Here is an 18,179-nt window from a genome sequence, read left to right as displayed (position 1 = left end):
ATAGCACTATTAGAGGAGGAGAAAGGTCTAGAAACCGTGAACTCAGGTGTCCTCTTAAGAAACTAAACAACAACAAATTAAGCCCAAAATCAGCAGAAGAAAGGAAATAGTAAGAATCCCAATGGAAATCGATGAAGTAGAAACCAGCAACCACAGTAAAATAAATAAATTAATTAATAAGGTCAAAAGCTGGTTCTTTGAGAAGATCAGTAAAACTAGCAAACTTCTAAGGAGTCTGATCAGGAGGAAAAAAAAAAGAGAAGACACAAATTACTAATACCAAGAAAGGGAGAGGTGCCAGACAAGCCCAAAACTTGATAGTTCTCTGGGGATGGAGCTTTGGGGCAAGCTGTAAGCTTGTCCCAGCCCCCCACTGGCTGCCCAGGTGTGGGGCTGTTGGTTTCCGAGGCACCGCGGACCTGGGGAGGGCGAGGGAAGGATCCGTGGGAACGCCACATAGCTGGCTGTTCTTGTTGAGTTTCAGCTAACTTTCTCCAATAAATGATCCCTGGATTGTTGCAAGCCTTTGGTTAACTGTCGGAGTTTTGAAAAGGTTGATTTTGACAGTTTCTGCTCGAGTTTTGTCTTCACGCTGTCGAGACAGCCGTTCTCTTTGTAGCATCATGCTTGCAGCCCTTCTCTCCAGCCTCCCCCAGGATTACCATGTCCAGGAAACCAGGTCCTGGTAAACATTTCCAGAAGAAGGATCCAAAGACCTAGACCTTGGTTCTTTCCCCAGGTGGGCAGCCTGTGTTCCTCTTGCCGGTGTGCAGTGCGTGCCCATGACCGAGTGTCCTTCTGCTCCCGCTCACACCATGTACTTCCATCCACCTGAAACCCCCTTTCAGAAAAATGTTTTTATCCTATATCACAGAGAGACAATAGCTCAGGCTAATCACATCCCATTTGTTTGCGGACAGTTAGAAAGTTATTATCTTGTCCTTCTATTTGTTTGTCTTTCTTTTTTTACTTTACAGAGATGATCCAAGGAGCCATTTGTGCTTCATGAATTACATTAACTTTTTAATAAAAAAAAATTTTTTTACAATAATACCTCTTTAATGTGTGCTGTAAATCATAGAAAATAAACAGGTTTGAGAGTTGACTATGATTACAACGCTGGGAGAAAGAATGTTTAAAAATAGAAAATGCGGTCCCCGTCCTTAGGGGATCCTAATCTAATTGGGAGAATAACACTAGAATTTGTACCTCTTCTACATCTTGTATCAAGTGTGTTTGGGGAAAGAATAAAGGAGAGGTCAGAGTAAGGTGAGAACTTCTGGGTTTTCTCTGTTGGATATGACGGGTGATTCATTCACTCAGTCAATTCCTAGAGCATCAGCGGTGTGCCGGGCATGGCACTAGGCTCTGGAGAAACAGCCATGACTCAGAAGATGAGTTCCGCTCCCTTTGGGCTAACAGCCTAGGGGAGAAGCCAGCCAATAGGGGAGCAAGCAAGTGAGGAAAATGATTAGCACCTGTGGGAATTGCTCTAAAGAATACAGAAGGATGGTGCTACTTCTGAGATGAAGTGGCCTGGGAAGATCTTCCTGAGGAGGGGAGAGCTAACCTTGGAGGAAGGGAATGAGCGAGCCATGGAGAAGGCTAGTAAGGTAAAACGCATTCCCTCAGAATCCAGAGACTCTCAGAGAGGAGAGTTGCCCCCTTTGGAGAAATAAACGACAGGCTTGTGTGTGGGGGTTGGAGCGAACCTGGAGGGGAGGGCTGTGTGGTGCAGGCCGTGGAGGCTGTGGCGAGAAGTTTGGTTTCATCCCAGGAGAAAGGGAAGCCACTGACAGGTGTAAAGGAAGGAGGGACACGACTTGATTTGTATTTTTGACAGATCACTTTGGCTGCTGTGCAGGGAGCACACGGTAGGGGCAAGGGTGGGAGTAGGGAAAAGGGCTCACAGTCTCTCGCCCTTATCTCTGCAACTTGAGATCCGACAGGTTACCCAAATGGCTGTGCAGCAGTCCGCATGATACAGTGGAAGGGTCACGGGATTTGGTGCCAGAAATGCCTGCATTGGAATCCCTACTCTTCCGCCCTCACCAGCTGTGTGAATGTGGGCAAGTGATTTAACTTCTGTAAGCTTCTGTTTACTTGTTTGTAAAATGGGGAGGAAGAATCTTAGCCTTTACGGTTGTAGTATGGGATATGTTAGGTGATGTGTGGAAAGTACACGAATGTTCTCTTTTCTCGTCCTGATACGGAGCTTTGATGGAAAACGAAGTGGAGGCGGCTGCTTCCTGCAGGGAGCCTTCTGACACCCTTAAAAATAGCGGGGTGTAGAATGCATGCTCAGTTCCAGTGCTGATTGGTGTGGGTGAAGAGAGCAGTCCCTAAGGCCACTGACATCATCATTTTCATTCCTAGCACAGACTCCACTTTAGGAAAGGCCACTATTTCCATTTGGTAGCCAGTTGAGCCTCTGATTCCCTAGTTTTCATGGTCTAGTATCTGTTCACTTCATTCATAGCGGTTAGGAGCGCTGGGCTTGGGGTCAGACAGACCTGGAGTCAAGTTCTAGTTCTGTGATGGACCAGCTGTGCAACCTTAAGTAAGGGCCTCTCTCCTCAGCTTCTTGGTCTGTGCCATGACGACAGGGATCATCCTCAGGAGGTTGTGGTAAGGACTACAGCGGAGCCCTGACTTTAGTAACTCTGACCTCACAGGTATCCTGTGACTCACGTCATGCACATGAGGAGACTAGCTTGGTGCTTGGCACCTAGTACTCACCACATAAAGGAGAGCTTCTGTTGTCAACCTACTACAGTTATTGCTGGTCTGCAGCGGGGATGTATTTTTCCAGCTGCTGTTGAGACAGAGTAAAATGGCAGGGGTACTTTCTGAGTGTCCTACCTATGATGAGACCCCGCTCAATGATAAAAGAGAGCTGAGAACTGAGCCGTTGTCTGTTCTTGTTTTGTTTTGCTGCTTTTTCCTGTGCCAGGTGGACAATCAGCTCATTGGTACCACGCAGCCCTTCATGCTCTATGTGACTCCCCTGAGCAATGAGAATGAGGTCATCGAGACCGGCCCAGCCATGCAGGTGAATGCGGTGAAGTTCCCCAGTAAGAGCGCGCTGACCAACATCTACAAGGTAGGCTGCTGGGAGAGGCTGGTGGGCTTGGCATGGTGGCAGGAGGCCGATTGTTCTCTCACAGCCGAGGCTCCGAGCAGCAGTGCAGGGTGTGCGGCTGGAAGTCGTCCTGTGCAGTTAAGGCACTATGACAGACTCCATGGTGTAGGGGGATTTACAGCAACTCCTTCTAGCACCTTGTATTCTCAGCTGTGTCTTTGACAGCGCATGATGGTGTGGGGGACGCGTCTGTAGTCATCAGAGTAAAGTCTCTGTGGGAAAGCATAGCATCTTCCAGGTTGATCAGGACCAGGTGTGATCCAGATGTGTGTTTAAAATAGAATAATTAGAGAGTGGTAGGAGGGCTCTGACCTTGGGACAGACGTCCTCCTGTGTAAGCTGTCACACTGTTAGTAAAAGCATGTCATTCAAAAGTGATGAACTTCTACCCTGGAGAAGTTTCCACGTATAAGCAAGCTGATACAGCAGCAAATTCTGGAAAAGTGGGCGCTAAGAGGTTGCTTCCCATATTTCTGGCCTTTGTCACCATTACCAGTGGGGGCCAAGCTTGTATGTGGCCCTCAAATCCTGCGGCTCCTTAAACCAGCTGCTGCCCATGTGAGCTCAGCACCATAACGCTGTCCAGCACAGCACAGCTGCAAGGAGACACAGATGCCCCAGGAACCAAACAATGGGGTGGTGAATTGTGTATTAAACCTCTTCTGGAATTTTTGGCTAATTGTAACAATGTAGAGAGAGATGAGCCAGAAAGCATTTGGCAGTGTCGTTACAAAATCACATGAGTAAAGAAACCGTGCCACGTCATTTTGGGACCTTCTTAATGGCCCAGATGAAAGTTCCTTCTGGTGTTTACACTATTAATCAGAATTTCTCTATCTCTAGCATCTGATGATCACGGCTCAGAGATTCACAGTGCAAATTGAGGAGAAACTGCTCCTCAAGCTGCTGAGTTTTTTTGGCTACGATCAAGCAGAATCAGGTACTGTTGAATATTCTAAATTTGTGTCTGGGAATTGACCCAAGAAAGGCATTTTCTAGTCTGCTTGAGAAAATAGGTAGCCTCTGGGTGCCCGACAAGCTCCCTTTACACCTCACAGCCAAAGCCCAGAAGCTGAGGCTTGTGTCTCAGTGGCTTTTTTTCCAAGTACAGCCTGTTGATGGGCGGTGGGGGGGGGGGGGGTGCTGATGTGGGCACGAAGGAAGCTTCTTAGAGGTATCCTGGGGTATCTGGGGTTAAGCCTTTGGGAAGGCATACTTTTCCTCTTTGTTGTGTATTTTTGACTCATCTGCTTGAGGATAACAGAAATGATGTTCGTCATTTAGCAAACCACTTTGTTTCCTAACCTTGGTTTAGTAAACAGACTCGGAGCCAAGAATCAGAAATCCAGCAGTTCCTTTGGTTTAGTTGAGGGGAAAAAAATTTGACTAGCCTTAACTTCTTAACTTTTTACATCCGTGCCCTTATGCCTTAATATCATTAGCAAGTTTTCTAGTTACTTGACTCTTCTTGGAGAGGGGAGAGAAGCTATTGGAAACCCTATGTGTTCTAGCAGTCACTACAGAAATCATGTAGCTTTTGTCTTTTTATCTGAGATTCCTCCTCGTGGCCTTTGTAAGACTGAATATAGAGCTTAGAAAGAAGTCAGTAATGCTTAGTCTTTTGAAGACTAAACCAAATATTGAGCCTGAAGAAATGATAAGATGGACTTGTATGTTTATTTGCCCACATTGGCTAGAGAAAAAAAAAAATCACTAGGGACATGTGTGCATATGTATGTACTTACACGCAATGCAAGAAAAATATTTTTGCTCTTTAACCCAGACTTAGGATTCAAACTTTAAGTGTATTTGGGATCAAGAGCAAGATCCTGTCTGTTTAGAACTGTGTTTTCCACTTTGGGTTGGAAGACCAATGTTGGTTTGGATTCAGCCACTTGAGGGCCTGCCTGCCAGGTAGCCAGTCTCTTTTGGCACCTTCCTGGGACATTGTACTTTCCATTTTACTGGACATACTTTTCTTATAAGTTGCTCTAAATAAATTTCTCACCAAGCATTGTATAGACATTTGTAAAATCCTGGCCTGTGTTTTACTGGAGCATCTCCTCCACTTTCTCTGTTTCTGTTCCCTGAATACAAATGGGCAACAGAGGTTGCAGTGCCATTTTCTAAAACCTAGTCCCTTGTTTTCTATAAATAGAACCATAATAGCTTACAGCATACATTTGTTTGGTAGGCAGATCTGTACAATCTCCTTGGTTGTATTTCTAAGGCACGTGAAGCCAAGTGAGAAATAAGCTGACCACATGGGTGTGGGCACAGGAGCAAGTCAAAGAGCCCATTGCCATGTGCCAGCCCACGTCACTCCTTCTCACTTCACGAGAAGTAAAAAAAAAAATATGCCTTGACTCTGCTGCTTTCACAAATGTCCACCATTTGGGAGAGAGGGTGCTTATTGTCATGACATCAGCTCTTTATAGCCTGCAGCCTGTTTCTTTTTAAAGGCATTCTGTTGCACTCAGATGCATTATTTAATTGGTCATGTTGTTCATTATGATTCAGTTAAGCTCTACTCCAAGGGATAATATTTGGATATCATCTTATGAAATACATGCACATAATCGGGGTCACTTACGATAATCATAATACTAACAACATGGTTTCTGGAAGACCAATTGCCAGCAAACACACCCATGACCTCTGGCTTCCCCACCTGCATGATTTTTTCCAAAGATGATGTCTCCCAGATGGTATAGAGTCACAAGTCAAATGATTAGGCTATTGTGCTTTTTGATAGACAACATGAAGCAGATCTCCTTTTATAAAGAAGTGGCATCAGGATACTGTATATATCACCAAACCCTGAAAAACTAAGTTTAGAGAGATATTTACATTTTTCTGTGAATATTTTTCAATGTTAGCATTTGAATTGTGAGACTTCAGGAGACTCTTTTTTTTTTTTTTTAATTCACTATTTCACTCTTGTACCAGAGGTGGAAAAATATGATGAAAACCTTCATGAAAAGACGGCTGAGCAAGGTGGAACACCAATTCGCTACTACTTTGAAAATCTCAAAATCAGCATTCCCCAGATCAAGCTGAGTGTGTTCACCTCCAACAAGCTACCATTGGATCTTAAGGTGAGCTGATACCTGGATAAGTTTTAAAAATGACTTCCCCTCAAAAAGAATGAATGTGTTTACTATTTGCTTTTTCTGTCCAGGATCATCATCTCTAGCAAATACTTTTACAGGTTTCCCTTTTTGAAAGTTTGACATATATACATATACATATACACACACATATATACATGTGTATATGCACTTTTTTAATATTTAAGTAAGACTTTGCTAAAGATTGAGGAGTAATGAGAGTAAACAGAGAATTACATAAAACCCATCTGCCGTCTTCTTAGCTCTTGGCTTATCTCAATGAGGTAAGAGTCTACTTCCCTAGGGCCACTCCCAAATTCAGGAGAAAAGCTACAACCAAGACAGTACCTTCCCTTTTGTGCCCAAGACCTGCCTGCCCTCCTAGTTCTCTCCTCCTTAGTATCCACCTCTTCGTGAATGGTTGACACTAGAGATGTCACCCTCCTTCAAGGAACACACTCGGCCGCGTATCACTGAGGTGTGGCCTGACCTATCACCATTATCAGAATGTGACACTCCTGTCCATCATCCTGATCCACACTTGACAGATACAGCCTGAATTCCATCTTCACTTGCTGCAGTGAGATCTATTTTAACGAAGGGATGGGGCTGGGGTTCAAATCCAAGCCTGTGTGACTGGAAAGTCTGCACTGTGCTAAACTCTACCGTATTCTGTCTGCCCCCTTGAACATACGGCATCAAGAGAATTTTAGAGCTGTAAGTGTCCTCGGCGATCCCCTTGCTCAGTGAACAAGGATGTTGGAGTTCAGAGCGTGCTTTCAGGCAGGCCTGCGTAGGGAGGCCATGATGGGAGCAGGAGGAGGCCCCAGGTGGTCGTTAGAAAGGCTTTTCTTAGATTGAGTCTAAATCTGCCTCCCTGCAGCTCGGACCTTTGTTGCCCTTGAAGATCGTTGTCAAGGCCCTCGTCCCCCCCACTAACCACCAGCCCAGGACGTGGCCACTGCCCCCCGCACCCCAGCCTCCTTTTAGAGGCTGCATGGTGGCCTCTCTTCTGAACAGGAGTAGCTACAGATCTGAACACACAAAGAATAAAGGTGGCATCATAAATTCAGCTGCCTACCGGGACTGTGCTAGCTCCGCACCACGTGAAGCCGTGCGGTGGGGACCACGGCATGGGGGGTGAGCGCCCTTCATCTGAAGGGGCAGCCTCGGCTCAGCTCCAGCCAGTTGCTCTCACAGGGCGATGTGAACCCAGTGTTGCCGGATCTTCAGATTTTTAAAGTGAAGCCAGAAATCTGGGTTTTTATGTGGAATCTCCTGGTTTTGAAATGTTGGCAATCAATTTGAGTTGTTTTCTTTAAAACCCTTTTGGGCCTGACAAAACACATGTGTGGGCCTCATGTGGTGCATGGTTTGCCAACTCACAACTTCTAAAATAGACCTATAGGTAATGAGACAGTAGTCTGGTCAACACCAGATCATACTTGGATAAGGACAGGGCAAGGGTGACTGCTTCATTTCGGTGTCAAGCTGGGGACGAGCAGTCAGGAGTGCTGGTGGGGACCAGAGGGGCAGGAATTGCTTTGCAGCCATCCTGAGAGCAGCATGGCGTGCCCTTTCCAATAGACTCTCCTGTCCGCTTGATTGGCTTTAATTTCATGTTTCCCAAGAGACAAAAGATACTTATAATTAGCATGGGAGTGGGGGGAAAACCATGGGAAAACCACTATCTTGCTAATATCCACAAGTATCCACTTGACTTATGTGACCCCTTGGAATGGGTTTGTTTGATAAAGTATATATTCCCCCAGAACACTTGGCACGCACCCAACAAACCAATGTTAAGCATTTCCTGAGAGTTAAGGACTTCTTGTTTTTTAAATCATCTTACTTAGAAACACAGACACCTAACTATTCCTTTTAAATTGCTCCCAGCAGAAAACTTTCCCCCAGACTGACAGATGCAATAGGATTTCCTACGGTTGAGGTAGCTCCAGACCCCCGGTTATATGGTACCAATGTGTGTGAGTATGCTGTGCATACGATACCCTGGCCATCCGTTAACCTGAATGTTTCATTTGGCACTGTACTGAAGGAACATTTTGAAGGCATTTTCAAATGATTGTTCAAGAAATCCAGTGGATCAGCCATGTAATGAGGTGTGGGGCAGGGGGCACCCTGAATGGGGCACATTAATGTTTCAAGCAGGGTGCTGGGAATTGGGACTTCAGAGTTAAATTCTCAGCTTGTGGAAGTCACCGTTTTACTGTGTCTCGAGTTCTCCTAGTGGAGTCTGGGACTCATAAAGTAATGTCATTTATTCAAAGAGTTTCCTAACAGAGTAATATCCCTTTATTAGTAGCTCTTAGGAAGAGCAATATGCTCTTTGAGATGAATATGTAATGGCTAAAAGTATGTGCTTAGGGAATGGAGTGCTATCCCAGAGCAGGAATCACAAGAGTCTGACTAAAAGGTAACCATGTCTTTGGTATTGAAGGAATAATTATCTCGATTCTCTCGACTCCAGGCCAGAAGTGAGGCTGTCAGAAATCTCAGAGGGAAGTCTCTTCAAGTTTACGCTGAGGGTACATTATTGCCAGATATAGTGTCTGTTCAGAAGGACTCAAAGCAGTTTCCCATCTGCTATCTCAATTGGATTCCTTCCTCTGTGATGGGAGAAGGGCGAGATAATAGTTCCATTTCACGAATGCAGAGACATTCCTCCCCTCCCCCCCTTTCTCTCTATTATTCTCCCCAGTGTGCACTACTAGAGAGTAGCAGGGTAAGATCGAAAAACACCAGGTAGTTTATATGGACCTGGGTTTTTTTTTTTTTAAAGATCAAAAGAAGCCAGGAGCCTTTAAAAGGTTTCACGAGGTGGCCTACAGCAGTCCTTTTCCCATTTAGAGCATTGGGGTATTACAAAAGAAGGGCTTTAATTGAGCAATCTAGTTTGGAAGAAAACCCACATTTTAATGGTCAGAGAGCAAGAGGGTGGGGGTGAGGGGGAATTTCAAACAAAGACACTATTTAAAAAGCCTAAAACTGTCTTCTCAAAGGCTTGAAATAATTTGTTGGGAAACTTCAGACCCTTTACTTTTTTCCTCCCCTCCCTAAATAAAAACCAGATTTGTTAAAAGGAAAAAAGATCCAGTATTGTTAATTGTATTTCAGAAAGTGCCAGAGAGGGAAATATCCCTGTAGTTTTAAACACTGTCCCGAGAGGGAAATGGGCAAATACCCTGCTTCACATAAACAGTTTCTATGTACCATAAATAAACCTTTAAAGAATGAATTCCAGACAGTTTTGTTTAGTGCAGGATAAACTAAGAAAGGAAAGGACATGGCCCAGGAACTGGCTTGTGATCCGAGACCTTATGGCATATGGACAGGTATTTTCTTCTTTCAACTCCATAAAGTTTCTGGAAGATTTCAGCGGTTTTTGTCTGAAGGAGGTAGGAATAGACAGTTTCCTAGTTTTATTAGGAACTTCTAAGCACAGATTGCTTTCTCCAGAATCCGTTTTATAACAGGAAACTGTTTGCTACTTGAGTAAATAAGCATCAACTTTGTATACTACTGTATTTGATTAGTCATTTAGTTACTACAGGAAAAAGCCCTGTTTGGCTCTTTCCCCTCTCATCTGTTTTCCTTTGACTGACCAGAACAACCTGAAGGTGGCAGAATAATTCATACCAAACGCTGGATCTCCGGTTTTTCAACCATGGGAGGCCCCAAAGCAGTAATGACGAGGTGAAGATAATGTTTACTGAAGGGCCAGAGTAGTTCCTTGGTTCAGACCAAAAGCGTATGAGCCATTCAGAAAGGGGATAGTGTCTCTTGTGAGGGTTTTGACAACTTAGTAGAGGTTTCAGAGTCTCTGCTACTATGTATGGTTCCTCTTCTTTAGTATTTGGTTGCAATGAGGAAGTCGGGGTAAAAAAGCTTTTGCCTTAAGCCTTTGTTTGGATCTCATTTCCTCTTCTCTGTGAAGAAAGTAATGCTCAGAGTTGTATTGGCAAAACGAACTGCTGACCTGGTGTCAGTACCTTCCCAGCATATTTACTGTGTGGCTCTAAGCAAAGCGGTTAAGCTGGCTGGGCCTCAGTTTCTCCATCAGCGCCTCATGGATGGGTGAAGCATACATGAATGAATAGCAGAAAGTTTCTCAGGAGAAACAATATAATCCTCCATTCTGGGCTTCATGCTTTCCACCTAATGGGTGGTTACTGTTGTGAAAATGAGCACGTTCAAGTCTAAGATCTCCTAATAACTAACTGCACGAGTTTAGGTCATCCACTTAACATTTCTTTGGTTTTATTTATTTTTAAAAAATGAATGTGTTCGGCTGAATTCGCATGTTAGGCTGAATTAACCTAAGAATGCTCTTAATCTCTAAAATGTTTTGTTCTCACGTTATTTAGTAGGAGGTTACTAGTGACTTCCCAGGGCCCCAGATGCAGGGGCCTTTTGTCTGTCCTCATCTCTGTAGGGTCCTCTGTCATATCCCTTGGCATTGCTGACCTCCCTGTTCCTTTCTGGTTCTCCTCTTATTCTTCTATTTGCTTCTTTGTCTTCTTCATAGTTTTCTTTTCCTCTGTTTCTCCTGACCCATCTATTTAAGGGCTTTTTTTTCCTCTGTGAACCAAACTCTCTGGTCATATCACTTGCCCATTTTAAAAATCATATTATTGGTCTTTTATTGCCTGTAATTTTAGAAGCTCTTTATATAAAGTTTGGTCTTTGATATGAGTTGAAGGTTTTTTTCCTTCCGTTTTTCAGTTGGCTTTTTATTTTTGATGTATGTGTGGTTTTTTTTAAATCACATAAAAGCTTTTTATTTTTGTCATCAAATTTACCAGTCTTTTGCCTGTTTGAATCTGTATTTAAGTCCCAAAAAAGTTTCCCCATTCCCTGGCTTTAAAAAAATTCCATCTATATTTTCTTCCATTACACGATTTCATTTCAATTAAAGATGCTCTTATCCCAAAAGAATTTAAGGCAGCCTCTGAAAATACATGCTAAAAGATGAAAAAATAAGGGAGAAAATTGAAAGTGCATGAAGTTGCACATGAGATTTTACTATAAAGGCATTTTGATTCACTGGGGGGTATATAGATGTTTTAGTAAGTGCTATTAGACCAACTACATAGCCATTTGGAAAAATGCAAAATTAGATTTATTACTTACACTCTATATGAGGAAAGATCCCATGTGGATCAGAGATTTACTAACATTATTAGCATGAAAAATTGTTTTCACATTCAAAGAAGAAAAGTATTTTGCATGCTGTCTAAAATCCTTGAAATATCAATCTTGTTAAATAAAAATGTAATTGGAAAATGGAGCATATCCAGAAATTGTTAACTGGTTTATAGTGGAGCCAGACTAGCTGAGAATTGCAAGAAAAGCTTGATAGAAGAAAAACCAAAAGTCTGCTTGAAGGTATTGGAAAACTACCAGGACATCTAGGACTTGAGGGTCCAAGATTTATGTGAGGAAGGAAACTCGATAAGGTGAGCCCAACATTTACTTTGCTTTTATTCTTGAGATAATCCTAATCTGTACGTGGTATGGAGGGAAAGTCAGAGAAGTCAAGCAGAAGGCAGCTGTCAAAGGCAGAGAGTCCGAGTAAGGCTTTTGGCAGTCTCATGGGGCTGGCATAGCAAACGTGAGCTACTAAGAGAGCTGGTAATCGAGGGAGGGGCTGATATCTTACAGAGAAAGGACAGACAGAAAAGAGCCCCCCGTAGTCTGAGCTGCTGTATGTCTTGAGGCAGATGCCAATTTCTAGGTAACCTCATTTGAGAGAGGCCAAGCAGAAAGTGGCACTCAAGAGGCAGGAAGACAAAATAGACTTTTTAGCAATTTTCTGGTGCCAGGGAGATTAAAAGTGGAGGAATTGAATTGGTTGTCAGTTGAGATCACTGACACTACACCAGGCCTTATAAAGACTGAAATAGACCAAGGGTTACAAAGACTGAAATCCAGCCTTGAGAAAGCCCAAATCCTGATCGGATGAAGCCTCTTTAACTGCCTGCTAGAAACTAAAGACTCATCCAAAGTCTGTAAAAGTTTTCATAGAAAATGTTATATTCAGTCACAAATTACTGGGCCTACCAAGAGAGGGGACCAAGAATAAAAACAGACACTAGAAGCAGACCCACAGATAAACCAAATGTTGGCATTATCAAACACAGAATTTTAAAGAATAAATGTTAAGTGTGTTCAAGAAGTTTACCAGAAAACTATAATCTATATTTTGAAGATAAATAAAGGAAAATTACAGACCAGAATTGTTTCATGAACATAGAAGAAAGAAATCTGAACAACATATTAACAAATCAAATACAGCAGTGTATAAGAAGGAAAAAATAACTAAATTGGGTTTATTCCAGGAATGTAAGTATCAGTATTTTCAGATAAATTATGTAATTAACCACATCAACAAAATGAAAAGCAGAAAAAATATGGTTATCTCAATAGTTGCACAAAAGCTGTTGACAAAATTCAACATCTATTTATGATAAGAATCAAGCAAAAAAGAAAAAAAGGGAACTGCCTTAATCTGATAAAATGTATCTATAAAAAAGCTACAACAAACATACTCAGTGGTGATATATTGAAAGCAGGGAAGGGGCCAGCCCATTATCACTACTTCAGTTCACTGTCATACTGGAGATCACAGCCAGTGCAATACAGCTAGAAAGATTACAGAAGAAATAAAAGAAAGAAAAGCTGTAAGAACTGGACAGGAAAATGAAAACTGTTATTTGCAGAGAACATGAATATGTACCTAGAAAATCTAAAAGAATGTACAGATAAGTTACTATCTGAATGAATAAGTAAATTTACAAAGGTCACTGGACACAGTGTACAAAAATCAATTGTATTTCTACATTTCAGCAACAATTATAGAGAAAAGGAAAGTTTGGAGGATGTAATTTACAATAGTGTTAAGAAAGCATCAAATATAATATCATTATCTATTGCTGTGTGACAAACCACTCCAGCACTTAGTGGTTCATTTATTTGTTCACAATTCTGTGGGTCAGCAATTTGGGCTGGAGTCTGTTGAATGCTTCTTCTGTTGGGCTCACCTGTGGTTATTGATCTGGCAATCAACTGAGAGTGACTAGCTTATGATGACCTTACTCACATGTCAAGTATTAGGTGTTGACTGTCAAAAGAACCTCCTTCCACATGGTCTCTCAGCTTCTTCACATGGTGGAAGTGTCAAAAGGGCAGAGCAGAAGCTCCAAGATCTCTTGAGGCCTAGGCTCAGCGGTCACAGTGTTACTTCCACTGCATTTTCTTGGTTGAAGCAAATATACAAGGTCAGTGCAGATGAAAGAGTCTCTACTAATGGTACAAGATGTAAAGAATATATGGCCATTTTTAATCTACTAAGATACCTAGGAATAAATCCAACAAAGGGTGTATATAAGACCCCTGCATGAAAAACAATGTAACATTATTAAGAGAAAAGAGAACTGAATAGATAAGGGGACATATCACATCAATACACTGAAAGATTTAATAATGTGAAGTTGTCATTTCTCCTCAAATTGATCTATAGATTCAATGCAATCTTGATGAAAATTCCAACAATTTTTTTGTGGCAGATTGACAAGCTGATTCAAAAATGTATTTGGAAATGAAAAATGCAAAGAATAACCAGGGTAATCCTGGAAAAAAAAAAAAAAAGAACAAAGTTGGAGAGCTTATACTATTAGACTTCAAGACTCATTACAAAACCATAGTAATTAAGACAGTGTGGTATTGGTAGAAGGCAGGACAAAATGAAACACAGGAGGGAATCCAGAAACAGACACATAAATTCAGTTACTCAACTTATGACAAAGTTTACACTGTACTGAAGTAGGGGAGAGGGTGATCGTTTCAGTGAACATTACTTAGTTAATTAGGTATCCATCTGGAAAAAAATGGATCTTGATTTCTGCTTCACACCATATAAAATATCAAGTCCAAGTAGATTATAGATTTAAATATGAAAAGTAAAACAATAAAAATTTTTTAGGTAAACACAGGGAGTATCTTTATGACCTTGATGTAGATAATAATTTTTTTTAAGATTTTATTTGTTTATTTGACAGAGAGGGAGAGCACAAACAGGGGGAGTGGCAGGCAGGGGAAGAGGGAGAAGCAGGCTCCCTGCTGAGCAGAGAGCCCGATGTAGGGCTGGATCCCAAGACCCGAGCTGAAGGCAGACACTTAACCAACTGAGCCACCCAGGTGTCCTGATAATAATTTCTTAACCAGGAAACAGAAAGCTCGTTTCCTAAAGGAAAAGATCAATAAGTTAGATTTCATTAAAACAGAATGTCTGATCATCAAAAAATGCTATTTAAAACGTTAAAAGTCACGGAATGGGAAAAGATCATTGCAATTAATTGCAGTACATCTGTTCACCAGAGGACTTGTATACAGGATGGATAACAAAAACGGGGATGCCTGGGTGGCTTGGTCGGTTAAGTGTCTGCCTTTGGCTCAAGTCATGATCCTAGGGTTCTGGGATCAAGTCCTGCATCAGGCTCCTTCCTCGGTGGGGAGCCTGCTTCTCCCTCTGCCTGCCACTCTCCCTGCTTGTGCTCACTCTCTCTTTCTCTCTCTGACAAATAAATAAATAAAATCATTTATAAAAAAGAAAGAAAGAAAGAAAGAAATGCCTACAAAGCAATAAGTAAAAAACAGACAGCCCACTACAAAAATGAGCAAAAGACTTGAGTAGGCACTTAACAAAAAGGGATATCCAAATGGCCAATATATGTGTGAAAAGGTGCTTGATCTCGTGCTTCACCAGGAAAATAGAAATTAAAACCACACTGAGATACCATTACATACCCATCAGCATGTTTGTCTTTTAAAAGACTGTCTAGTGGTGCCTGGGTGGCTCAGTTGGTTAAGCGACTGCCTTCAGCTCAGGTCATGATCCTGGAGTCCCGGGATCGAGTCCCGCATCGGGCTCCCTGCTCAGCAGGGAGTCTGCTTCTCCCTCTGACCCTCCTCCCTCTTATGCTCTCTATCATTCTCTCTCTCTCTCTAATAAATAAATAAAAATCTTAAAAAAAATAATAAAAGGCTGTCTATACTGAGTGTTGATGAGGATGTAGAACAACAGGAAATTCCATAGACTGCCGAAGGGATTGTAAACCAGTTCACCTGCTGGGGATGACTGTTGGGCAGAACTGCGTGTACTAGGGTTGAACAGGTATATTCTTTGTGACACAGCAGCTCCACTCCCAGGTATATAGTCAAGAAAAAGGCATACAAATGTGCCCCCAAAGACATGTCCGCGAATGTTCATAGCAGCGTTGTTCATTACAGCCAAAAGCTTGAAACAGCACAACTGTTTATCAACAACGGTGGCTTAATAAATTGCGTTTTATTCGTATATTAGAATACTAACAATGAAACTTAAGCAACCGCAGCTATATGTAACGCCCAAAGTACATACTGATGGTTTCCTTTATATAACATTCAAAGCAGGAAAAACTAACGTATGGTGGTAGAAGTCAGGATAGTGGTTACCCTAGGGGAGGAGAGAGTAGTGATGGGGAGGCCCCAGCTGGGGTGGGGGGTGCTTCCAACATGGGAATAATAATTTACTCTCAGGTCTCCCGGGTGGTATTACATGTTTGTTGTGTTCACTTTAGGGGGAAAAAAATCATTGAACTATATACATTTGGTTAATACACCTTTCTATATGTGTGGTAACTTCAGTCAAAAAAGTAAAACACAACACGCAAAACAGACCAGAAAGAATTATGCTGTGAAGCTAATAGTGTTTATTTCTATGTGACCTGTGTTACTTTGAGTGACATATATATTTTTTTTTTACGAATGTTTTACTTTTATAATTACAGGGAAAATCCTTATTTATAAATATCAAAGCCTTGACACTGATTAGAAAGTTGATATGTAGCTTTCATGGAATCCAAAATTATAGTACCCTGGAAGGCCATCAAATGGCTAACGTATGTCATTTCCTTTCTTCCCTAACTAGGCCCTAAAAAGTACCTTGGGATTTCCACTGATTCGGTTTGAGGACGCTGTGATTAATCTGGATCCATTCACTCGGGTACATCCCTATGAGACCAAGGAGTTCATCATCAATGATATCCTCAAACATTTCCAGGAGGTGAGCTTTGGAGAAATCCTTAGTGGCTGGAACATAAGCAGAATGTTTGTTTTGGTTGTTTGGGAATTTTGGTTACTAAGGCATTACTATTGAGAACCCAGTTAAACATTTGCTGTGTTAGGGGTCAGGTCACAGCCCATGAAGCCCATACACATCCTGAAAATCCTGAAACAGTGTATTTGATTTATGAGCTGTTAGTCTTGTCCCTCAGAGAACCAGTCTCAGGGGCTTCCACCAGATTAGTCACAACTCTTAAGCGTGTAGTTGATGCTTTAATGGTAACACAAAATACTGTGACCTCTCTATTTACTGGGCATCGGCCTACTTTCAACAACCACATCAGTGTTCTTGGAGCCTATGAGATCCTGCCCTAGAGTTGAACTTCACAATTTTCTTAATCAAGTTGGACATTTTCCATTTTGTAATTATTATCCAGACTCTTCAATAAATAGATAGGTCAAGATCATATCAAATTTATTAACTGTCAAAGTTAAAATATATTATATTCCTGCTTCCTTTTCTTCCTCCTCCCTCCCATCTCCCTCCTTTCCTTCTTTGCTTCCTTCCTTGACTTTCTTAATTGGTGATATTTTCACTAAACTGTGAGGAGAGTGACATAGCAGATATCCCTGGAATCTGGAATCAGACAGTGGAGGAATGCAGAAAGTGGAGGGTTGCTTGGTAGGTCTGAACATGCCCTCTTTATGCACCCCCCCCCCCCGCCGCCAGTTATGAGGGGAGCTCCCACTCTATTCTCTTCCTTCATTTTCCTTCTAGAACTCTCCTGCTGCTGCTGAGTTCCCTATTTGTAGGAACAATGGAGAATGTGATATATATGCTAATAAATATTTGTAAAGGGCCTTTCCTGTTTCAAAGCTCTTGCTTATTCTTCGGAATGGCTTTGAGGAGTATTTCTGAGTACCGAAAGTCATCTCTGGGGTACATGCATGGGGAGAGCTTGGGTGGAGCTCGTGGAAGGATAGGAGTTGGCAGTTGATGAGGATTAGGGGGTCATCGTGGGAGGTGATGAGAATGGAGGATGAGACAGATTTCTAACCTTTTTGCTCAGGACATTCTACCTGCAAGTATCATCAGGTGCTGGTTCTCATCTCCTCTGTCTGCCCCATTTCACAGGAACTCCTCAGCCAGGCAGCTCGGATCTTGGGATCCGTGGACTTTCTCGGCAATCCCATGGGGCTGTTGAATGATGTTTCTGAAGGGGTTACTGGACTGATAAAGTATGGAAATGTCGGGGGCCTCATCAGAAATGTCACACACGGTGTATCAAACTCTGCTGCCAAGGTAAGGAAAGAAAGGTGAAATCCATTGTCACTAACGTGAAGAGTCCTCCAAGTCCCCGTGATTCTGTCGTAGCTGTGAGGCTGTGAGGAGCCACACACCTGCCCTGCCTCCCTGCCCCTTTGACGACCTGGCGCCAGGTCCGCTGAGCCCCCTGTGGTACGTCATCTTCTTTGTGTCCACCACTGTCGCCTTTTCCCAGGCTTCGGTTGTCCCCTCCCTGGGTCACTGCGCTAGCCCCCCAACCCCCTGGACTCCACTGCAGCCTGCACAATGCCTCCAGAGTGAACTCCCTTTTTAGAAACCTAGGATTTGATTGTGCTGTTCTCCTGCCTAAAATCTACCAGTTATTTCCCACAGCTTACAGGATAAAGTCCAAACTGAAAATGGGCTTCTAGAGCAGTGGAAGGAAGGACAGTGGTGTAATTCTCCTGGGTCCTGCTGTCTGGTTGGCTTTTTTGTTCATTGGCCTCTTGTTTAGTGGACATCTCGTTATTCCACAATT

The 18,179-nt window shown here is 42.5% G+C and overlaps 1 protein-coding gene across 7 annotated transcripts in view; it reads left to right on the top strand.

The window, feature by feature from the left end:
- VPS13D (vacuolar protein sorting 13 homolog D) overlaps window positions 1-18,179 on the top strand; it is a 246,078-nt gene that overhangs the window by 143,505 nt on the left and 84,394 nt on the right. For all 7 annotated transcript variants that reach the window (XM_045898674.3, XM_045898673.3, XM_045898671.3 and 4 more), the window contains 5 exons: window positions 2,954-3,103; window positions 3,986-4,082; window positions 6,092-6,240; window positions 16,241-16,375; window positions 17,510-17,677. In XM_045898674.3, the coding sequence (XP_045754630.1) occupies window positions 2,954-3,103; window positions 3,986-4,082; window positions 6,092-6,240; window positions 16,241-16,375; window positions 17,510-17,677 (699 nt within the window). The remainder of the gene's footprint in view (window positions 1-2,953; window positions 3,104-3,985; window positions 4,083-6,091; window positions 6,241-16,240; window positions 16,376-17,509; window positions 17,678-18,179) is intronic.

Source organism: Mirounga angustirostris, unplaced genomic scaffold (assembly GCF_029215605.1).
Source record: "Mirounga angustirostris isolate CCGP_5_RB_7025 unplaced genomic scaffold, mMirAng1.0.hap1 SCAF_4, whole genome shotgun sequence".
NCBI lineage: Eukaryota > Metazoa > Chordata > Mammalia > Carnivora > Phocidae > Mirounga > Mirounga angustirostris.
Note: the sequence above shows the minus strand (reverse complement) of the source record. Positions and strands in the feature narration are given on the sequence as shown.